At 49.0% G+C, this 24,111-nt stretch overlaps 1 protein-coding gene across 1 annotated transcript in view; it reads left to right on the top strand.

Annotated features, from left to right (window-relative positions):
* The window catches only part of USP34 (ubiquitin specific peptidase 34), a 3,618,222-nt gene that overhangs the window by 1,005,739 nt on the left and 2,588,372 nt on the right, over positions 1-24,111 (top strand). Inside the window, exon 21 of the mRNA XM_069608012.1 lies at positions 16,324-16,478. Coding sequence (XP_069464113.1) covers positions 16,324-16,478 — 155 coding nt within the window. The remainder of the gene's footprint in view (positions 1-16,323; positions 16,479-24,111) is intronic.

The following is a 24,111-nucleotide window of genomic DNA, read 5'->3' on the forward strand; positions in this document are numbered from 1 at the left end:
GAGTTTTCATAGATGAATGTCCGTGGAATAGCGTTCGAATTGCGCCTTGCTTCGATCAGCGGCGAACAGTGGCAAACAGGGAAGTAGGCCTTGTTATGGCCTTTGGATGGCCGGCTCTTCTGCCTGCCGGCGGATGTGGGCCATTAAATGGAATGTATGCTTCCGGCGGCGGCGTACGTTGCTTGGCAACGCTGAGGACGCTAAGCCTCGTTTCCAGGCCGCATTGCGCTCGACATTTTGAATTCAGTGATGGCGGCGCGTGCAGACCTGAATTTCGGTGCAGCCCAGATATGTAAGATGTTGGGGCACATACAAAGGAGGCACGCTGACCCTGCTAATCCGGGTAGGAGTGGGCACACGGGCCCTCGGTGGTCTGGTGGGAGGGAGCACACGATGGAAAAGGTGACACGAGGCAGTCCTTGCAGTCGAGCCTGGATATGGTGGATTCAGTAAGCAAGTCCATGGCTGCCAGTACTGTGCTTAGGCGCAGGTCTTGGCAAAGAAAATCAGGATTTATTTTCTGCAGCCGTCCAGGCACGTTTTCTTGACATGCCATTTGACGGGACTTCCCTGTTTGGTGAGCAGGCTGATAGTAGCTTGGAAAAGCTGCACGCATCTTAAGCTGCAGCTAAATCATATGGGGCGGCAATCAAACAAACTCAACCTTCAAATCCAGGATGGAGAGGACGTCCTTTTTATTTTATTCCTCTGTCTCTAGAGGAAGAGGTCAATTCTCACAAAAAGGGGCCAAAGAAGAGCCCCTCATGGAGGTAGAGGAGGAATAAATCCCTGTTCAACACCAGCAGAGTTACCCTCAGCTGCAGGTGGTACAGCAAAATGATTCGCTCACCCTAAAGTCTGTGGTAGGAGGCAAACTGTCATGTCATCTCCGGAGTTGGTAAAGTCCGTAGCAGACGGTTACTGTCTTCCATTTCTAAAACGACCCCCCCCCCCCCGATTACTCTCCAATATCCAGATCAACCTTAATTGCAGATCTGTTTCGGCAAAAGGAGTTTGTCATCCTATTGAATGAAGGTGCCATAGAATTGGTGCCTGCAGCGGAGAGAAACCAAGGTTGGTATTCTCCCTACATCCTGATGCCCAAGAAGGATGGAGGAGTGCGACCAATCTTGGACTTGAGATACTTGAACACGTTCCTCAGGAAGGACAAGTTCAAGAGGGTAACTCTTTTGCAGATCCTTCAGACCCTTCTACTCCAGGTTTGGTTGGGATCATTGGACCTTCAGGATGCTTACTTTCATGTGCTGATACATCAGAAGCACAAGGTACCTGAGGTTCGCAGTTGGTGGTTCTCATTATCAGTTTTGGGTTCTGCCATTCAGGCTCACCTCAACCCCCGAGGGTCCTTCACCAAGCTTAAGGCAGTAGTGGCAGCAAGTTTGAGGGATGGGATACACATCTACCCCCTACCTAGATGACTGGTTGATCAGGGCTGTTTCTCCGGAACAGTCTCTGAATCATCTCAGTCGCACCTGTCACTTCTTACACGAGGTGGGCTTCTTCCTGAACTTCAAGAAATCCCACTTGACACCATCACAGAAGCTTCAATTCATTGGAGTAATCCTGGATTCAGCTTCGGGAAAAGCTTTGCCACCCGAGTTAAGAGATCAACATCTTTTGCAGATTGTCCAAAATTTCCAAAGTGCCAATCGTCTTCCAGCCTATGACTTCCTAAGGTTGCTCGGCCTCATGACATCCTGCATTTTTCTGGTGCCAGAAGTCTTTCTGAGAAAAGATCCCTTCAATGGGCTCTATTCTCCGCAGAATGATGGACCTTCTCTAGGTCCTGACAAAGGTCGCCCAGGATCTCTTGTGGTGGGCCAGCCGAGAGAATATCATGAGAGGGGAACCCTTTTGCAACCCTGGCCGGAGACGACTGCTGTGACAGACTCCTCCCTCAGTCCAGACTCCATATTAACCTTTTGGAGCTGAGGGCAATCAGACTAGTGCTGATGGCCTTCCTGCCCTCAATACGAGGGAAGAGTGTCCTGATAATGACAGACAACACATTGGCCAGGCACTACCTCAACAAGAGAGGGGCACTGAGAGAATGAATCACTGTTCTGGCAGTTCATCTAGCCGGAGAAAAGAACGCAGTGGCGGACGATCTGAGCAAGCATACTTCAAAGGGCCAATTGTAGTATGTTTTCTGAAGGGCTTAACCAATTTGCTTGTGCCCACTCCCTTCATCGTGCCATCATGGGATTTAAATCTTGTATTAACCCTTTTAGTGCCATGGGTTTTCCTCCTAGTGCCAAGGTCTTTTTTGGTGATTTCGGTATGTCGCCATTCAGTGCCTTGTAACTTTCTTGTTACATGAGATATCTTGGCTAAATTTGGCCCCTTCTTTTCTCACATGTAGGCGTTCGTAACGCCACCCAGGAATCCTAGGTTGTTGTAGGGGGTGAGAGAAAATAACCAAAAAGGGCAAACATTTTGTTTTTTCAAAAAATGCCAATAAAATGATGTACAAAGAAGCCTGTGGTTTTTTCCTTGTAAGAGCTAGGAACAAATGGTTCGCTTTGCTGAATTCCCCAATTTCCTGGCTTTCCAAGAACAGGTTGAGTGGAAACGGAAAAAAAAAAATATTTTGATGTGGTTATAAACCGTTTTGGGAGAGCTTGGCGATTTTGGCCATTTTTGACAATAGGACATGCGTGGACGGAATGGAAGAAAAGGGTAGGAAAGCAGAATTGGAGGACAGAAAGGAATACATTTCTGAAAAGTAGACACAATTCCAAGTTTAGGAAGGGGTGATTTGTGGAGGTTGGGCAACAACTAGGTAGAGGGAAATGCCATAGTTTGGGGGAAAAGCAGGAAAATGACCAAAGAAAAGTATGAGGTGGACATGGTTGGCTTGGTACGTATGGGGTTCCCTGTTTTCCTTGGTGGCTTGGACACCCTAAGCCCAAATCTGTATGGTGTGCCCGTCTGAAAAAATCGTGAAATTCAGCTGTCGGAAAAGACTTGGGGTTAGGGGTGTTAAAGGTTTTCCCATTGGCGCCCAGGTAGGTGCACCCACACATGTGAAGTACCGTTTTCATCGGGACACGTGTGGGAACGCGGAAGGTAGGCCATGTGTTGTTGGCGGCGTGTTTCGGTGGGTGAGCCGAGTGAAATGTGCGGAAATTGATTTTTTTTCGCTACATTTCAGACTTTGCCGGGGTTTCTGGGTAATAAATTCTGGGACAATTTGTGCAAGTAAGACCCCTGTGGATTCCCACGGATGTCCTCTTTTCGGAAATGCATGGGGTTCCCTGTTTTCCTTGGTGGCTTGGACACCATAGGCCCAAATCTGTAGGTTGTCTCCCAAACCCTTTGGGGGTTACAAGTGGTGTACACTTTTTCCTTTTGCGCCCCGGTAGGTGCACCCACACATGTGAGGTACTGTTTTCGTCGGGACACCTGTGGGAACGCGGGAAGGTAGGAAATCTGTTGTTGGCAGCGTGTTTCGCTGGGTGAGCAGAGTTAAATGTTTGAAGATTGTGTTTCTTACCCCCAAATGTGGACTCTTCCAGGGGTTCTGGGTAATAGATTCTGGGCTGATTTGCGCAAGTCAGACCTCTGTGGATTCCCACAGGTGTCCTCTTTTCAGAAATGCATGGGGTTCCCTGTTTTCCTTGCTGGCTTCGACACCCTAGGCCCAAATCTGTAGGTTGCCCACATGAACAAAATGTGCTGTGCCGAAAGGCTTGGGGTTACCAGTGGGTTACTCTTTTCCTTTTGCGCCCAGGTAGGTGCACCCACACATGTGAAGTACCTTTTTCATCGGGACACCGGTGGGAAAGCAGGAAGGTAGGCCATGTGGCGTTGGCGGCGTGTTTCGGTGGGTGGCCAGAGCGAAATGTCTGAGAATTGTCTTTATTTCCAGTCAATTTCAGTGACATTTCCCTTTGTCCACTCACTGAAACACATCGCCAACAACAGATGTCATACCTTCCCGCGTTCCCACAGGTGTCCCGACTAATTCAGAGTTTCAACTTCTGCAAATCGGCCCAGAATTTATTACCCAGAACCCCCGGCAAAGACCCACATGGGAGAAGGGTGCGCAAGGCCAGGGACATTACCGCCGACTTTGCTGGAGCTCTGGCTGCCCTGCGTTACAGCTTCTCTCCACCTGGGAGTCCCGGCACTGTGCCAATACCTCCCTGAAGGGAAAAGCTGTAATGCAGCTCAGCCGCAACTCCAGGACGGTTGGAGGTGAGGTCCCTGGCCCTGGACATCCATGTACCATGTGGGTGTACCGTCCCCTAAGCACAGTGGCAGCTCCAGGGAGCCCCATGAGGATCCCCATTCCTCCTCGGAGGTGACATCTGTAACGTAGTACAGCCAGAGGGGAAGCCTGGGCTTGCAGATGGACAACCCACATGGGAGGCATCCGCTCCCAGGGAAACGCCAATGTTCTGCTGGCATGAGGGTCAATTTGTGGCCTGCCCCTGCAATTGTGTCCCAGCCCACCAAAATATCTGCCCGGACGGCCCATTCCCACCCACACCACCAACAATACAGCCCCAGTTTCACCCACCCCACTGACAGTGGACCCTAACCATAGAATAATAAAAAACAGTACTTGCATAACGTTGCAGCTGCTCGCGTAGAAAAAGCTGTAAACAAAACGAAAAACATGTGTTACCTACGGTCTCACCAGCAAAAACAAATCGATACTTTTCAAGCATGCTCCCCCTTGCAAGCCATCCCTGGTTGTATACTGAACCTCCCCCTCCCCCCCGCCCCAGTGAAAACTCATTTGCCCCTTCCTACGGGCAGATATCTGCCCCCAGGGAGGGCTGCATGAGGTGCACCCCAACACTCCATTTGGGGTGGGGGAGAAGCCTACCCCAAAATCTCAGACAGGCCCCCCTAAGGATGGGGAAGTAGGGTTTGGGCACCCTGGGGCAGATTGGCACACCAATGTGCCCATCTCAGCCAAGGGAAGTTTGGTAAACAAAGAAACAAATTGAAAATGGCAGGCTGCATTTCACGGGAGCTGAGGGGCACCCTAAACCGCTGGGAAATTTTTGAAATGTAATGGAAGGTGCACCTCTCTACCCCCACCCCAAATGGAGGGGCAGCGCACCTCATGTAGCCCTCCCTGGGGTCAGATAAAGGGGGGGGCTGCCCTGCACTCCTCCCTGGGGTCAGGTGTCCCTTCCTAGGAGCAGATATCTGCCCCCCAGTGATGGATGCATGACATGGCCCCCATTACATTGTGGGTGGGTGGGTGGGTGGGGGGGCCACCACCCCTTCCCATTCGAAAATTCCCCATCGGTTTGGGATGCTCCACAGCGCCCCCCCCCCCAAATGCGGTCCACCATTTTCCTTTGGTAACCCAACTCCCCTTGGCGAAGAGGGTCACATTGGTGTGCCAATCTGGCCCCAGGGTGACAAAACCTTACTGCCCCGCCCACTGGGGGACCTATCCCACAATTTTTGGTGGCCCTCTCCCCCCTCACCCCAAATGGGTGGCAGGGCACCTCATGCAGGCCTCCCTGTCCCTCCTACAAATGGCCATTTGGAGTGGGGAGAGAGTGGCACCAGAAATTGTGGGATAGGCCCCCCAGTGGGTGGGGTAGTAAGGTTTTGGCACCCTGGGCCAGATTGGCACACCAATGTGCCCCTCTGCGCCAAGGCAAGTTTGGTATACAAAGAAAAAAATTGAAAATGGCAGGTTGCACTTTAGGGGGGGCTGAGGGGCACCCTAAACCGCCAGGTAATTTTCTAATGTAATGGGGGTTGACCCTCTCCCCCCACACCAAATGCAGGTGGGGCATCTTATTCAGCCCTCCCTGGGGTCAGATGCCCCTTCCTAGGAGCAGATATCTGCCCCCAGGGAGGGCTACAAGGGTTGCCCCCCTTTCCACTTGGTGGGGAAGGGAGAGGGCCACCATCCTTTCATGAATAAAAAAATCCCTGGTGCCTAGTGGGCCCCCCCCATCACCGTTGCATTTTTTTCAATTATGTTTTTTTCAATTTGCCCCCCCTCACTGGGGGCAGATGATCAGCCATTTGCCCCCAGGGTTCTGCACATATGTGCCCCCATGCTTTGTTGGCCGGGGGGGGAGACGGCTGCTTACTGTAAGCAGCCCCCACCTCCCTCGCCTCTCAGTCAGATCCCTGGTGATCCCTGGCACTCTGCGCTTGATCCGCGCCCAGCAATGCTTTCACAAAAGGTGTCTTTGGAAAGGGGAGAATCTCCCCTTTCCAACGACACCTCCCTCGATCTCCGGCTTGAAATACAGCCAGAGATCGAGGGGGAGAAGGGTGGAGACTCACCTTTGATTTTCACCTTGGCAGCCCGAAATGGCTTTCTAAGAGGAGGAGAGACTACATCGTCTAGACTCAAAAAGGGCACTAAGCTACTACATTACAAGGACTGCAAGTATTCGGCATGCTGGCCAAAGACTGGGCATAGCAAGCACAAGGGGGGTTGGACCAGTGGATCGAAATGACGCAACTCAATATCTAAATCGATACAAAATGTATTCAATGAATCACAAATAAACATCTATCTGTATGTTTTCCTATTAAAACAACATCTTCATATATACAGGAGAATACAAATATTTAACAACTCAGGCAACTAAACTCTCAATCCCTCATCCCTCATTAATACTTCCATACATATAACGATAATGGCCTACTATACATAGTGTAGTGACAGTTCAATCCTACACTACTGTTTACCAAAACATTTTCTGTCTCTATTTTCTCTGACTCTGTCCTTATTACTAGTGTCACATATAGTTTGTTTTATGATTTTCAAACAGTTTGTGTTTTTGTCAACATGTGTTTCGGTCTCTATGGACAAAAATTCTGTCCTTTCCTTCTTAGGACCTTCCTCAGGACGTACGGCAAAATCAAACTTTCTTGCCTCTCTCATGGACTGGAGTAAGCCATACCAAATCCCGGTGAACCAACTCTGGGGATGCAGATAGATGTAGCGAAATCAATCCTTCAACAGAAACCTAGTATCCTACTGGACTAGGTCAATTTATAACTCTGTCAATTATTCTTCAGTGACGTATATGTTTCTTCACTGCCCAAAACAGACATGCAAACCTTTTTTTTCTCTTTTTTTTTCTATCTTTTTGTTCTTTTTTTAAAATGTAATTTGTTTATTTATTAATCAGCGCACAGGTGAACATATACATTAACATTTGCTTACAGCCCTCAATATGCATGTAAATTGACATTTCCCCTATCCGGCCCTCGTTATCCCCAGCTGGCGCTTGTCTCCCAGTCTTATTGTGCCAGGTCCAGTGACAAGTACTCGCTGGTTACGTGGAGGGCTCTCTCAATCAAGCGTGGCTTGTAGGTCAGGGCCGGATAGGTCTGGTCATAGTCTAGCAGCTGGGCCCAAATGTTTGTAAACCGATGAAGAAAGCCTGCTTTGGCTGCCGTGACCTTTTCGGCAATTAGAATGTCCCAGATTTTTACCCACCAAAGGGCCGTGAGAGGGCCCTCTGTGGACTACCAGGTGTGTGCCACAGTGATTTTGGCCGCCAGCAGGAGTTGGGTTATCAACGCCGCCTTCCTTCCTGTTCTCGGGTAAGAGCCTGGGATCGGAATCCCCACGAGGACATGCTCGGGGGCCAGCAATATTGTCACTTGAGTAATATCCTTTATTGTGGCGAGGCATTGGGACCAGAACTCCCTTACCTTAGGGCATGTCCACCACATGTGGAGATAGGATCCTGGGAGGCCGCAAAGGCGCCAACAATGTGGATCCAGTGCCTGCTGGAAGTGATGAAGACGGAGAGGGGGGAAGTACCAGCGTAGAAGCCGTTTTTGGGCGCATTCCCAGATGCAGGGGAGGCCGTGCGCGTTCTCGACCAGATGTCTATCCAGGTTTGCTCCTCTATAGCGTGACCCAGGTCAGCCTCCCATTGGGCCATGTAAGAGGGTTTACTGTGGAAGGGGTCCTCTTGCAATAATTCATAAAGGGCCGAGATCTTCCCTCGGGCCGGCAGGTCTTGTACTGTGAGCTCTAGGGGAACAGGGGCCTGTGTCGCTGCAGCTCGGGCAGCTGCGGGTGGGAGCACCAGTGTCTCAGTTGGGCGTAGGTGAACCTATCTGTTTCCGTGAGGTGCGAGGGGTGTCTCCCTCGAAGAGCTGTCCCAGGGTGCCCGGGGAGAAGGCTGGGTTTTGAAAGATAGGGGAGAAAGTACTTTGGACCCCTGGGATACCTTTGTGTCTGTGGGCCCAATCCCAGCCCCTGATTGATTGTTTGGTGGAGGTCAGCAAGCTTGGCCAAGAGTGACGCAGGGCGGAGGGAATAAACGAGAGAAAGCGGAGGGGGAGGGAGAGATGGGATTGTTCGAGCTCCACCCATTTCGGGCGCCCGAAGCGATTCCCCATGCTTGAAAGTGAGCCAGCTGTGCTGCGATTTGGTATTTGCGGAGGTCCGGAACCCCCAATCCTCCCAATTTCACCCTGCCCATCATGGTTTTTCAGGGGATGCGTGCTCTCTTGCCCCACCAGATAAAGTCAATCATCTTCCTTTGTAGCCGCTGCAGGGGGGGCAGTGGAATTGAGGTGGGTAGGGTGGAGCAGGCGTAGAGGAACCATGGGAGAAGGTTAATCTTGCATGCCATAATGCGGCCCAAAAGAGAGATCTCTTGCGGCTGCCATCGGTTGGGATCCTTTTCCAGTTCCTCGAAGAGGGGGGGGAAAGTTTGTCTGGCATACTTTTGCTGGGTGGACGGGGATTTGGACCCCCAAGTATGGAATGGATTTGGTGCTCCACTGGAATGGGCTTTGCGTTTCTAGGGTTTCAATTTCACTGGGGCCCAGGCCTACCCCTAGGTCCACCGATTTTCCAAAATTGATGGCGAAACCTGATAGACCACCGAAACTTTGAATTTCGGCCAGGGCCGCCTTCATGGAAGCCTTAATATCAGTGATGGTCAGCAACACGTCCTTGGCGTAGAGGGCAATCTTATGCTGGGCGGGGCCTATCTGAGGGCCCTTGATTCGGGGATGTCGACGAATGCGTTGGGCCAGGGGCTCCATGGCCAAAGCGAAGAGTAAGGGGGATAAGGGGCATCGTTGTCTCATTCCACATGTAAGGGGGATCGGGTCCGACAAGAGGCCATTGACTCTCACCCGTGTATTGGGGGATTGATAATTAGCCAGGATAATTTTCTAGAAAGTCAGGCCAAAGCTGAAGGCCTCAAGGGTGAGGTGTAGATAAGTCCAGTCCGCTTTATCGAAGACCTTGGTTGCATCTTGGGCCAGCAGGGCGAGTTGTTGTGTTTCCTGATTGGCGATCTCTATTAGGTCTAATGCTCTGCGGATATTATCCCCCGTCGACCTGTGGGTTATGAACCCAGTCTGGTCTGGGTCTATAATGCTGGGGAGGATAGGCGTGAGGCGGTTGGCCAGAATCTTATAGTATATCTTAGTATCTTAAGTATATCTTGGCGTCTAGATTTAATAGTGAGATGGGTCTATACAAGCTATTGTCCTTAGGATCTTTCCTGGGCTTGAGGATAAGGACAGTGATAGATTCCTGCATAGTTGGAGTGATGTTCCCAATGGCAGCAAACGAGTTGAAGAGCCAGGTTAAGGGGGCAACCAGTTGCGAACGGAAGAGTTTGTAGAATCGGGTGGAGAACCCGTCTGGGCCTGGGGCCCTGGATTTCAAGCTTTTTATGGCTTCCTCGACTTCTTTGCTTGTGATGGGCATTCAAGTCCTTCCCTTGCCGCAGGAGTGAGGGGTGGGAGATCTGCCTCTCGAATGTAAGACACTTGTTCGTGTAGGTTCCTCGGCACTGCCGTCATTATGTCCGATTGGTGGGCAACCGCCAGGTGAAGCGTCTCGCGTTCCGCGACTTGGACCACCCCATGAGGATCACAGAGGCCCAGGATGGTGTTTCTTTTCTTCATTTTGGCCAGTTTACCAGCAACTTGTTGGCCTTATTGCTGTTGACATAGTACTATTGTTTTGTTCTGGTTAGTAAGTTTGCCGTGGCATCCGCGTCGTGCACCTCCAGTCTCTTCCTTGCCATCTGTAAGGCCTTGTAGGATTTCGTGGACCAGCCCTTTCGTTTGTGAATGGCTTCCGCCTCTCGGAGCCCGGCTTCCAGGACGGCACGGGCTGCCTGTTTTCGTTTGTGGAAGGCCACGTTTTGGGCGATCAGCTCCCCTCTGAGCACCGCCTTCAGGGCGTCCCAGGTGTTAGCTGGGGAGGTATCCTCAACGTGGTTTTCCATGAAGAAGTTTTTTATTGTTCTGGCAATTGAGTCCCTCACTGCCATATCGCATAGGATAGGGTCATACAGGTTCCATTGGCGGCGAGGGGGGGTCGGGTTGTGAGCTTGCAGGATCAGAGAGACTGGAGCATGGCCCGAGAAGATCCGAGGGCCTATAGTGATGTCGTCCTTGAAGGCCAGGATCTGAGGGGAGGCTAGCAATATGTCAATTCTGGAGAAGGTGCGGTGCACATATGAATAGAATGTGAAGTTCTTCTCCTCCGGGAATAACACCCTCCAGGAGTCAACGACATTCAGCGTTCGTAACAGGTGGAGCAGATCTTTCGCCAGCTTTAGGTCCTTGGATGATGGAGGTGTGATCTGGGGCCCTGTTAAAGTCTCCCCCAATGATGACTTGCCCCTCAATGAATGGGAGGAGAGAGTCCTCCAAGTCTCGATAGAACACCTCCTGATGCTCGTTCGGTGTATAGGCTGAGATAAGGGTGTAGATTTGGTCAAAAATTATGCATTTAATTGCGATGAAGCAACCCTCCTGGCATCGTAGTGAGTCTAGGACCTGCGGATTCAGCTCCTTGCGAAAAGGATGGCGGTGCCTCCGTTCTTGGTGCCATTGGAAACAAAGAACTGTAGAGGAAAGGGTCCACTGCGCAGGCAGGAGAAGTCTGCCGAGATCAGGTGAGTCTCTTGCAGGAATGCTACTGCGGTGCCCTCGTCTTGCAGCCTCTGCAGGACCGATTTCCTCTTCGGAGGGGAATTTAGGCCCCTGACATTTAGGGTGGTGAACTTCAGTTTTAGGTGCAGGGGTTGTTCCTCTAGGTTCTCTTGCCGGGGGAGAGAGGGAGTTTGAGGGGGGGTCAAGTCAGTCATAGACGTGGGGGGCAAGCTGCTTCGGGTTCTCCTGAGGCTGAGATTTTTCAAATAATCTCCAATGGGCGGTATGAACTTCAAACAATGGCCTCCAACGGGGGGCCAGAACCGTGGCCAGGGGGCCCGATTTTAACTTATCGGTATCTCCCCCCGCCACCAAAGCGGTTGAGAACCACCCCAGGGGTAAAACGGTGACATACACCCTGGAGGAGGGTATGGACCGCGTGGGGTCCGCAGCAAGCTCAAGAATGCTGGGTTCCCACGCTGTGTGTCCTATAAGGATTCTGTTGATCTTCATTTAGGTTTGCGGTTCCTCTGTTCTCTTGTCCACGGAGTGCGCCTAGGCTTGTGGGAAGCTGTGCCCGGTTCGGAAGTCTTTCGGCCAGGATAGGAGGATCCCGTGCCCCCACGGGGAGCCGGGACGTAGGATAGATGCTGCATCCTCGAGGTGGCTGATGGTTCGCGGGGTGCCATTGTGTGACAATTGTAGAGCTGTCGGGAATAGTCATCGATAGCGGATCTGTTGGTCTCGGAGGAAGAGCGTGATAGGGCGCAACACTCTGCGCTTCTGCAGGGTCAAGGGAGAGAGGTCCTGGAATATTTGGAGAGGAGAGCCCTGGAATGATAGTTCATCACGGGTGCGACCTATCACTGATGTAGCCTCTTTGGTGGTGTAGAAGTGGACTCTTGTAATTACATACAGGGGGGAGTCTGAGTCGGTTCCCCGGCGTGGGCGCAGTCTATGGGTACGATCGAGTAGCAGCTGTGTCATCTAAGTTCGGCAGCAGCGACTGGAAAAAGTTGCCCACGTACTCAGAGATAGAGGAGGAAACCCCTCGGATGCGCAGGTTATTGCAGCAGGTATGATTTTCCAGATCTTCCTGCTTGTATTCGAGGATCTCAGTCCTGTCCATCAGGGTCTGAATCGTGCATTGCACTTCCGCTAATGAGTTGGAGTGTTTTGGGCTAAGTCTTCAGACTCCCCCATCCTGTGCTCAATGTCACTGACCCTCTGCTCAGTTTGTTTGAGCTTAGCAGTAAGTTCTGACATGCAGGATCTAAACTCTGCTTTAATGTCGGTCATGAAAGCTTGGAGGTCTTCTTTGGTAGCAAAGGTTCCCCTCTCATCTGATGTTTTTTGAGGTGTGAATTTTGATGGGTGTGCTTTCTTCCCCTTATCGCTGCCAGGAGCATGGTGGAAATATCCATTGATTTAGGGGGTTTCAGAAATTTAGCCAGGTTTCTGGAGTAGTAGGTGACCCCCAGCAAGATTTATATGAGGGTACCGTTGTTAGCTGAAGGGTGCAGTGTTAGTTGAGTCGTGGGGGGGGGCACAGTGCTAGTTGGGGGGCCACAGAGCCTTGCTTTTTTTTTTTTTTTTTTTTTTTTTTTTTTTTTAAACTTTATTTATTGGTGCACACAAGTCGATCACATACATTTCACCTTTCTAACGTAATTAAACTTCATTAATGATACACAATCAGGTATTCTCCGATTCTGATTCTTCCGCTATAGCCCTGTCCGCAAGGTACTGCTTGTACCGATCCCATATATTTCTGGGTCTGGCTGTGGGTAGTACAGAGCCTTGCTTTAATGGTAGAGGGGGGGATGGAGTGGGCTGGGGTGCTCCAGGAGGAGAGCAGGTGGGACGGGGTCTGTCAGAACCTTTTCTATGGTGGAGGGGTGACTAGTACGCAGGAGGGGGGGGGAGTAAAAGGAACTCCCAAACTTATGGTTCCTATTGGAGCTCTACTCACCAGGTACCGAGTGTCCCCAGAGGGAAAGCGTGGAGGGCAGACCACACCGTTCTGTTGGTGATTGGGAGAGGTGTCGTTTCCAGCCGGACTGCTGTAGAGGTTCCGGGGGCCCAGGACTTTGAGGGGGAAACAACTTGGGTTCCGGGGACGTTGCTCCGGAGGGTGCCAAGGGAAGGCTGACCTGTCACAATTGGAGGAGAACAAGAGTAGTGGCGACCATCACGAGGCTGCAGCATAGTCAGGGGGGGCATAGGCGGTGGAAAATCCCCACGTCCAGCAAGGAGAGTGGACCCCAGATGGCTTGCTCCCTTTGCGGGGGGGCGTCACCGTTTCATATCTGGTGCTAGGGCTCTGTGGGGGGCACGAGAGGCTCAGCTGCGGCGGTGTGAGCGCCCAGCACAGGGCAGAGAACACAATCCAATGCCCCCGGGGACCGTGGTGGCAGCCGCCCGTTATAGCCTCCCCCCTCGGGCACCGGTGCTGCTGCTGAAAATTGGTAGGGTGGAGTTGGGGGTGGCGCTCCCCTCCAGAGGTAACGCCGGTCCGCGGCTTCCTCAACCCCCACACCGGAGGAGGAGACCAGCCGTCCCGCAGGGTAGGACCGCACAACGCGGCGAGAAAAGGCAGCCTCATGGGATCCAGAAAGCAGTCGCCGGCACTCTCTGCAGACCGCGGATCCGACTCCCGAGAGGAGGCAGGTAGGTAGGTGGGGAGTGCCAGTGGGGCCAAAGCGGGCTGGTGGCACCGGGTTGGTGGGGGAGCCTCTTCAGCACAATGCGGCCACGTAGCTAGGTGCGGGTTGGGTTCCCCGCTGAAGCCAAAGCTGGGTTACCCTTATATGTGGTGTAAGGGGGGTTTTAAAAAAATATATATATATCGGCTGTCGGAATTATGAGGGCGATGTTTTGGGCCATTACCGGAGGACACAGTCCACTCGAAGAACAAGTTACTTAACCATGGTAACGTTCTTTCGACTGAATGTTCCTCCTACGTATTCCTCATCGCCCACCCATCCATCCCCTCTTGCCTGCTTAGAATTTTCTGTCTTACACCTTCCTTTCTTGCAACCTTAAGATTGTCTCCTCATCTGATACAGCATGCAAGTTAAAGGAGGGTAAAAACTAAGAACTGAGGTAACAGTCAGCGCTCAACTGGGGAACTTCAGACCAGGCAAACAGAGGCATTTGTGCTTAAAGGGACATTAGGAAGCAATACGTCTATCCTTCCCCTGAAGCTCCATCTGATCTCCTGATCTGGTGCTCCCCAATTTAAACCTCCCACAAATGCAGAATAGTACTTTTCCAGAAAGTTCACCTGTTGCAAGCATCCACTGGCATTCGGCCGAAATGTCACATGGAAAACTCCAAGAAGCCTCTTTCCCATGGGAGCGCGAAAGATAACCGTCTTCTTTCGCCTCCTGCAACTTTATCAGGCGCTTTATTCAAAACAATCCCTGAAACCCTGCACACTGGAACAAAATATATATATAATATTATTCAGAGCTCACATTAAAATGCAGCCTTCACTGAGGCTTGAGGAAAATGACCACTGCTGTACTTCGAAAAGACTACACCTTTTTCAATCAAATATTAAAGCATTACATAACCGTTCCCCTCTCTTCTGCATGGAGGCAGTATCGATAAGGGAATGAGCCCTGACGTAGGGGGGGGGGGTTATTTCTGCACTCTACTTCCCAGGGGACAGCAATGCAGAAGCATATCAGCTGAGCCGCTTGGGGTTCAACACCTCCGAGTGGGAGTGGCACACTGACTTCTTGTTGCCCCTGTTCCAGCGTTGGGGGTTTGCCGACCTGGACTTGCTTGTATCTCCTCGGAATTCCAACTGCCCCCAGTATGCATTGTGGGCAGGACAGGGTCAGGGGTCTCTGGGAGACACCTTCCAGATCTGTTGGCATGGCCGCAGGTGTTATGCGTTCCTGCCCCCTCCCGCCCCCTGCTCCAGCTCACCCTCTGCAAGTTCCGGGCTTTAGTGGGCTGCAGCCCCATCCTGATTGCCCCCACTGGCCTTCGAAAGCCTGGTTTTCGGATCTTTTGCAGTTGTGCACCCAGGTTCCCGTCCACCTTCCGATCACCGACCTGGGCTTCCTGATGCAGTAGGGCGGGACAGTGGAACATCTAGACCCGGCCAGGCTGGCGCTGGTGGCCTAGTTCCTGATTAGCTGAGGCTTCAGCATGCTCAACTTTTGGATGACAACTGGAACATCATTCAACAGGCCAGGAAGCCCTCTACTTAGTCTCAGTATAAGAGCAAATGGACTAGGTTCTGCCATTGGTGCTTGTGAGAAGGGTCTGGGTCCAGTCACCTGTCCTCTGTATTACGTACTGGCTTTTTCAGCTCACCTGGCCCGTTCTGGAGTTCAGGTGCATAATTGCTGCACTTCTTCCCCTGAACATGGGTTTTCTGGTGGCCAACTCGGTGGTAAGGCCCACTTTACGGGGTTATCTAGGATTTTCCCTCTGTTGCATAGGCTGCACCTAGTCTGGGACCTGTGTGGTTCATGCAGCTTTGCAACGCAAACATTTCGAGCCTATGGCCTCTGTGGACATGTGCTTGGTGACACTAAAGACAGTTTTACTGATGGCTCTCACCTCTGAGCTGCAGGCGTTGTCTTTGTGCGAGCCCTCCACCACGTTTCACAACAAGGTCATCTTGCGCACTCACCCGAACTTCTTGCCCAAGGTGGTCTCTCCATTTCATCTATTTCATCTGAATCAAAAGATCTGCCTGCCAGTGTTCTTCCCGAACCAGCAGAGGTCACAGAAAGGGCCCTACATTCTTTCGACCTCAAGAGGGTTCTCAAGTTTTACTTCTCTCAGACAAATTCCTTCAGGAAGTCTGAGGCATTGTTTGTGCATTTTTGGGACTCCTCCCTCGGATCTCAGGCTTCCAAGGCTTCCATCGCCCATTGGATGTTCAATTTCTGCTTCTTAAGAAATTAGGCCTGGTGTATAGCTTTTTCGTAGGTGTCTCAAGAGCTGGCAAGGGTTCCATATTCCTAAACCGTCTATTTTCACATGGGTATTCGTTGCATTAAAATTGCATAAATTACAAAGAAGCACCTTCCTATGTATTATCAGTTTTGCTCTATGCTTTATCGGCATCCTTTCTTGAACCCTTACTACTGACTATGGAATTTTTAAGCATTTTCTGATGAATATTTTATTTCTACTGCCTCAGGAGTAGTACAAAATATGGAAAGGAAGAAGTGGTATGATGATCCACACACACAGCATTCCGACCAAATTAGACTGAAGTTCCAACCACATACATTCATGTTATCCACATACCTGTATATTGTAGATGAAACCTGATCAATTTAATTGCGTATTGTCACGTTGAACAGTGTGTAAAGCAAGGTGTGCTCTGAAATATGGTATACTCTGTACATTTACATTTTATTGTTTTTTTTTTGTTTGTTAAAATGTGTATCTTATTTTACTCAGGACTTAGTTTGGAACAGGTGGATATTTTGTGGCACTGTTTAGTAGAAGATTCAGAGTGCTATGATGATGCATTGCATTGGTTCCTCAACCAAGTGCGAAGCAAGGATCAACATGCCATGGGAATGGAAACCTACAAACATCTTTTCTTAGAAAAGGTATGTGAGATGTACTTTGAGCCTCTCATTCTCATACACATATCAGTGCCTGCGCTGCAAATCTTCAGAGACTCTGCATGCTACTCTAATTAGTAATTTCCCCTGCTAATTGTTGCTATAGGTCTTCTCCATATTGTTTTATTTCCTGTGACTTATATTGACAAGAATATGAAAATGCTTTTAGTATTTTGATGGCATGTACAAAAGCCCTACTTGCATAACAAACAAAAGCACCCATTATTTAACGTTTAAATCACTATTGCTTATTGATGCATGCATAAGTGCATAAAAATACTTGGATGTTTGAGTAGAACTTGTTTCTTTGTAGGCCATGTAAATGTCGCTGTGCCCGTCTCACAACAGACCCTCTTCTGCTTGTGTATGTCAAACAGGCTTTCTTTGTGTCTGCTTTCCCACAACTTTCCTCTCTTACTATGTGTTTAAGTTTAAACAATAGACACATGTCCACTTTCTGCCTCGTCCTCCCGTCCACAGCAGGCCAACCTATTCAGGAATTTGTCCAGGTGTAAGGCACTGTTAGAAAAGATGTTCTTTTTGCAGCCCCTCCATCCCCCCTTAGGTTTCTATGGGAAATCCTTTCTTTTTGCTTGTTTTAAACCCAGTCCTTACTGTTTGGAGGTAGGTATAGCGTTCTGTTTTACTTTCCTTGTCTGTTTTGTTCATTCTCATGAGGAAACTGACTAGTCTCCTAAGACTTTCCATACTCAGACTGTCACTCTTTGTGAATTCTTGTATTGTTAAAATTGCACACATCACCTTACAGTTAAGTGAAGTTAGGATCCTTATCTTGTATTGTATGGTGGCAGCTATGAAATTTTCACTGTTTTTGATACATTTTACTCATGTGCTTTTGCGTTTACTGTGAATGCCTATTAAAAGTGGCTAGCAGCCTAGAATGGCCACGCCACAATGTTTTTCACTAGTTCTTTGGCCATCTTGTTCGTTGCCCTTCTTCCTGCCTTATCCTGTCAGGAAATTCCTTTTATGGCAATCCCTTTCATAGGTAAAACCTTGGCTTTCCTGGGCTATAGGGCAGTTAATGTGTGTGGCCAGAGGAAGGTGCTGGGACTGTCTATCCCCAATCCACATCTCTGGTGCCCGAATGTCTGTTGATGGCCAGATGTTGCCAGTGGCTATCCATGATTGAATATCCACTACCGGTTTGTTTATTGCAGAGCTGTACCATTGGTGGGGTTGTACCCAGCTTGGATCTTGGATAAAATGAAGGCTCCTGCAACTGTTAATCAGGTCATCATTGGTGCCAAGAAGAAGTGCAGCCCACTAACAACATGACGGTGTCTGCTGCAACTGACATGGATTTACACCAGTGGTGTCCCAGTGAAGCGCTGCTCCTCTGTCCTGATCGCAAGACGTCCTTTGTTGGTGCTTTAACACTCCTGGACCACTAGGAACAACCAGTCTTGCTCTCGGCTTGATGATCTGTACCTACTGACCCTTCGGAAGCGTCCCTGGATTGACCAGCTCTCTCCTGGGCTACCTCGCTGCAGCCGTCGCTATTCTGAGCAGAGCCTTGGAACTTGATCATCATCTTGTGCCATTAGTGGCCTACTCTACATTTTCAGCTGTCTCACATGAAGGAAAGCTGTGCTGGACCTTTTGTGGCTGGAAGGTCGCCTGTTGTCACCTGACCGTGGTGACCTCAGTTGAAACTTGTCTTTGCGTCCTAGAGGTGTCCTGTGGCCATCTGTCCTGCAGAAGTCTTTCCTCATTTGAGTGTTCTACTAGAAACTGTTGTGTAGAATCCTACGGATCCTTTACTGAAACCCTGCCTAAAGTCTCCTCCCAGGTGGCCAGGGGAAAGCAGACGCTTTTTGATCCCAACCCTGGTGGTGGTGTACTGCAGGAGGATCACCTGGGAGGAGACCGGGCCTAGGGTGGTGAGGATATTCCGTGGGATGAGACACAGTATTTTACCTCTGCAAAAAGATTCTTACCACTGTACCTAAAGAGGTTATGGCTTATTGTCATTTTAATGTCTCGCAACCTCCTATTAGATCTAAGGTTGTGAACCTTAAGGTTATGAAATCAGAGCAAACTATACCAAAAGAACGATCCTTTTTGGTATCCCAAACTAAATGCCTTCCTCAATCTCAAGGTTACAATGTGGCGGATTATGAAAATGCTGTCTTCACTAAACCATCTTTCTCTGTTAGAGTTAATTCTCGTAGCCCCTTTGTTAAAAGCCTTAAGGGAATTAAATCTACCCTTACACATAATTCAAATGTCGAAAAACCTAACTTTGTTGAGAGACTACAAGTCCCAGAATCCTATAGGTACTGAGATGAGGAAAAGGGCTGAAGATGCATGCAGATGTAACAGTTGGTCAATTAAGCCTAGTAGCCATTGGGGTAGTCGGGCAATAAAGTCTAATAGCCCACATCTGAAGACAATTGTTGAACCTTTAAGGCATAAAAGGCCCCCACAGGAAAGGAGGAGTAGAATGAGCCGGAAGGAGAGCTGGAAGTCTTGCTGTAGTAGTAGTAGTAGTAGTAGCAGCGAAGAAGCACAAGGCTGGCAAATCACAAGAAAGTGAAGAACAGTAGGCACGCTGGAACGTGGAAACAGCAGATTTCACCTGCAAGTTCTGAGAGAGTCCTATTCTCCCAAAATCGGAATTGCAGAGGCTGTGCAGAGGAAGACATGCAGGAGTTTTGCACATGTGAGCCTAATGGCTGTGTTTGCAGAGCCGTGGAACTGCAAGAGACCAAGGCTAGAAGCAAGTGGCAAGCCGAGGGGCTTGGGAGGAAAAGGAGCTCCCAGGTTTAGTGGCCAGACTGGAGACACCAGTTTTGGAGAAGGGTGTGGATCCCCAGCAGGCCTGCTGCAGCAGAAGCAGTAGAGGATGTCGGGGAAGCAGTGCAACTGGCAAAAACAGTATCTATGAAGCCAGTGAGTGAAGTACGGCGTTCTAGTACACTGTGCAAGTCTTGCCGGTAACTGTAGCCAACTCCTAAATGACCGACATATTATTCTATGCGAGTGAAAGCTGAATGCCAATGTCTGATGAACAATGGAATTGTAGTGCTACTGTATCCCGTGAAAGATCTAACACAGCATGAGAAGCTAATGCCATTGAACACCATTGTTGAAATGTTTAAAGACTGTTACTGTATAACAGAGTGGTCGAGTGTCCCTAATTAAGAGGGAAACATTTTCTACACCATTACCGTATACCTAACCTTCATAATATACGGGTTACACATTATAAATGCTGAGAACTAAATCAAAAGGAGGTTGCGTGTGCCTAATTGTAATTCCCCAAAGTAGGCAGAAACGGTATCGTCTGCTATTACGTTGGAATACAATTTTCTCTTTATCTTTAAACGCTGAGCTCTGCTTAAGAGAGGTTGTGTGTGCCCAATTGTGTTTTCATCTGAAATTCTGAATCTGATACTGTATCTAGAAGAGACATTCTTTTCATTTATACGAAGTGAAGAGTTTAAACTATTGAAGAGAAGAACAAGCATTACCCAAGCAGAGAGGCAAACCATGTTGCTAGTGAAACCTGCCGTTATAAATGTTAAAGATGCACCCTGCTGCATTGTGAAGCTTTTAACAACCAAGTGGCTTAAAAGGCACGTGTGCAAGTATTACCTGAAGAAGAGAGAGTGGCACCAAGGCTTCTCGGTAATTTCTTGCTTTGAGAACTAGCAGAAAGGTGTGAGTAAGCTGGGAAAGGGGAACTACCTGTCAAGAAACCTTTTGAAGTAGATATAACCTGTGAAGTAAAAGACTGTTGAAAACATAGAGGAGTAAGTCTGCTGGTCAGAAGCAGGTTATTATTTTGGCAAGACGATAGAAGTGGCAAAGAGGCTTCGCCCTTTTAAGAAAGTCCTTAAAAGGAAGAGTGCCTTGCCTACTTGAAGATGTTGAAGGTATCTTGTCAAAACCTTTCAAATAACTGAAATACTGAGCTATTGTAGTAATACTGAAATCATGGTGGTATATTAAGCTTTCAGCCTGTCAGATTCACTTCTCACCTGCCATCGGGAACCACGGAGTGGGCACACACAAGCCAGAATAAAATAGAAATAGGGCGTTGGTAAACTGCCTTCCAAGATCCCTGTCGTACTGGACCTTGCCTGTGTGTAAGAATGATTTGGAAGGCTGATATGCTAGACTTTCCGTCCCTGTGTGATGGAGGCAGATCAGCTGTGCACTTTATAGAAGGAACTTGATCTTCTCTGAAGAACTGTGATCTGTGCAAGAAGGGTGAGAGAGGAAAAACTTTTTAGTAATCAGGCCAGTCTTTCCTCCTGTAGCGTATCGACCCCATGTGTAGAAAGATACCTGTTGTGTATTGTCAATCCGCTTATGAAGAGTCCTTCGAAGTATTGTTGTTTTCACAATCCTTGGAACTCGTAAAGTTAATACTAGCAGTCAGCCTTCTTGTGATTGCTCCCTTTGTGCTTGTCCGTATTGTTTAATCGTGACAAGCGTAATGGTAAGGCAGCAGCTGTTCTTACTGCTGCGGTTGTGCCCTGTGTGACTTGTATGAAGCTAAAGTTCTTATGGCGTCTGAGTCACTATTGGCATGAATAAACAGTGGGGGGGCAGGTTCCGCAAAGAAAACGAAGACTGAAAGCCGTGCATTGGCGATGAAGAATAACAAAAGGTTCTGTCGGTGTCTTGCTCATGATGGATTCAAAATAACTAAATACCTGACTAATTACCTAGGATGCGAAGTCGGGTGTATTTCCTTCCTGGATTTCCTGACTGGAATCGCAAATCAGAGCTTTACGGATTGCAGGACGCAGGGCGTCTGTTGCTGCGTGTTTAAATAGCAGTCTCTAGGAAGCAAGGTTCCATGATGCAGCAGGTAAAAGGTCATTAGCCTGATATGGCAGCCATTTTTTAATTTAGCTATCCTCTGGGGTGTCATATACGCCCTATGGGTTATATATAGCTGTATTTGTTGCAGCCTTGCATTTCGTGACACTTTCTTATGGTACCCTTGGGCCGCTCCCACATCCCATCCGTCATAAGGGGACCCACATCTTCCTCCCAGTCCTGCCTCAGTTGTACCACTTCCTTTCCCACTTTGGACATCACCAGCTCATACATCCTAGATATCGCATGTCCTCCTTCTGCTTTGGCATATATTATATCTATGGTGATGTCCGGTTGGTCTTCTAGTATTATTTCGGACCACGTCTTTTAATCGCCTCACCACCCTAAGGTACGTAATAAACACACATGAAACCCTGTTTCCTCCACCAGCATCCCAAATTCTTTCAACCTCCCTTCCTGCCATATATCTCCCATGGTTGCTATCCCTACTGGTTCCCAATGCTTCCTAATTATCATCAGTAGTTGACTTTGCTTCCCGGCCAGTGGGACTAGTGGCACCTGTGGGGAACACAGGGATGGGTTCTCCATTACCTGACCGGTCCTATGCCATATTTCCCATCCCAATATCATCATCATCTTCGGGAGCTCTTTCATCTCTGCTTTGGGCAACCACATCATTTATTTTAGGAAAAATGGAGCGCATTCCAGTCTAAACGGCCTAGATTCTGAGGTTGGGTCTTCTGACAGCCATTTCGCCACGTATTGTAGTTGGCTTGCTAAATAGAAAATTTCGTAGTTTGGCAGTTTTATTCCCCCTTTTTCGTGCAGATTTTGTAGTTTTCAAAGGGCAACTCTGTTCCTCGTCCCATGCCACAGGAATTCCCTACATATGCTATGTAATCTGGCAAAGAATCACCTTGGTATCAGGTATGGTATATTACCGAAATAATGCAGTAGTCTCGGCAGGACCACCATTTTCAACATTGCCCCTCTCACCATGATCGCCAAGGGGAGTTTTACCCAGAACTTCATGCTATTTTCAATACTCTTGATCGCTTTCTCAGTATTATGCTCATATTCCGCTTCCACCGTATGTTATATATATCTACCCCAAGATATCTGAACGAGTTAACCTCCCATGGTATCTGTAAAACAGGCAGTTGTGTCCGCGGGATCCTTTTGTATCTATCCAGCAGAAATATGCAGGATTTTTGCGGATTCCCTGCTATGCCTGACAACCCCGCAAATTGCTCCATCGCCTCCAAAACATATTGGAGGTTCTCTTCTGGATAACGCAAGTTCAACAGCATACCATCTGCATACAAGGAGATTAAGTGTGGTTCTCCTTTTATGGTAATTCCTATTACATCATACTGCTGCCTTAGGTATATCGCCTGGGATTCTAGGGCTAAAATGTACAAAATAGGGGACCATGGGCATCCCTGTCTAGTGCCCCTGCAGAGTTGCCACTTCTCCGATATTATTCTGCCCGTTTTGACCCAGGCCAGCCGTGCACTATATAGTAGTTGGACCCATTTAAGATACCCAGGCCCTATCCCATAATTAGTCAGGGCTGCAAGCAGCCACGGCCACTTAACCGAGTCAAAGGCCTTTATTGCGTCTAATGATATGATTGACATTTCGCCTGCGTCCTCATTCGCACGTTCAATGACTCGGTGGAGTCGTCTTAGGTTGTTGGATATATTCCTATTTGGGACATACCCGGTCTGGTTAGGGTGTATTAGTTTATTAATAACCTTCTTTGCCCTATTTGCTAGGACCGCAGTGAGAATTTTACTATCCTGATTCAGCATTGAAAGCGGTCTGTATGATCCCCAATCATTGCCAGGCTTGTTGGGTTTCGGGAGCGGTATGATGATTGCTTCTCTTAGGGTCTCGGGCAACGTTTAGGGAAGGAAAAGGTTAAACAGATTCTCAGTAAATGTGAGGACAACTAAATCTTCCAATGAAATCTAGACAAGCCTTGCCCAGCAGTAAAAGTCTACAACAGGTTACCACCTATGAGGGACCAACAATATCGAAAGTCAATGGACTAGAAGAGTCTTCAGGGAGCCAGGACAGCCAAAGTCAATTAGAACAGTCTATGGAGCAGAGACACTTCTTAGAATTAGAAGCAGTCTTGCACAAAGTTAAAGAGTTTGTAGAAAATCACTTTTAGGGTCACAGGCTGTTAAGCCTGTGAGAAAAAGAGTTGGACTCACCTCTAAAAGTAAGCTAATGCAATTCCCTACTGAGAAAAGCACAGCTAAAAAGACAATGAGGTAAGTACCCCAAGCCTAAACAGTACCTCTGGTTTGAAGAAGAGTGGTCCCGCTGGATTTTGTCTTGTTACAGCGGTGCAGACCCTGGTGCCTGACCCTCAGTCGTGGGGACAAGAGGGAGGACACCTGGAGGGCTCCTATGGTGGTACTTGGGAGGTCGTCTGCAGCTACAGGCTCTTTCCGGTTCAGCGGCACTTCGCGGTTTCAGTGCTTAGCAAAACGCACTGTTGCGGATCTCTGTTACCCGTTGGGCTTCCTTCACTGTTTAGTTCCTGCACTCTGGTGAGGGGACTCGGGATCCTGCCGTCCTGCTTCTGGAGGGTCCTTAGACTCCTGGAGCTTCTAGCCGGAGTTGTTATTGCTTCAGACATTTCAATCGACTATGGATTACTCAACCCCTGGCATTCAGTTCTTACAGCAACGAAGAAGTACAGCCAGTCGTGGATGTTGATCCAGTGAAGTTCGTCTCAGGGTTAGTTGGTCCCACTAACCCAAGGGGAGAAGTCGTCCCTTCCGTA

This window comes from Ambystoma mexicanum, chromosome 4q (genome assembly GCF_040938575.1).
Source record: "Ambystoma mexicanum isolate Mex_15411 chromosome 4q, UKY_AmexF1_1, whole genome shotgun sequence".
Lineage (NCBI taxonomy): Eukaryota > Metazoa > Chordata > Amphibia > Caudata > Ambystomatidae > Ambystoma > Ambystoma mexicanum.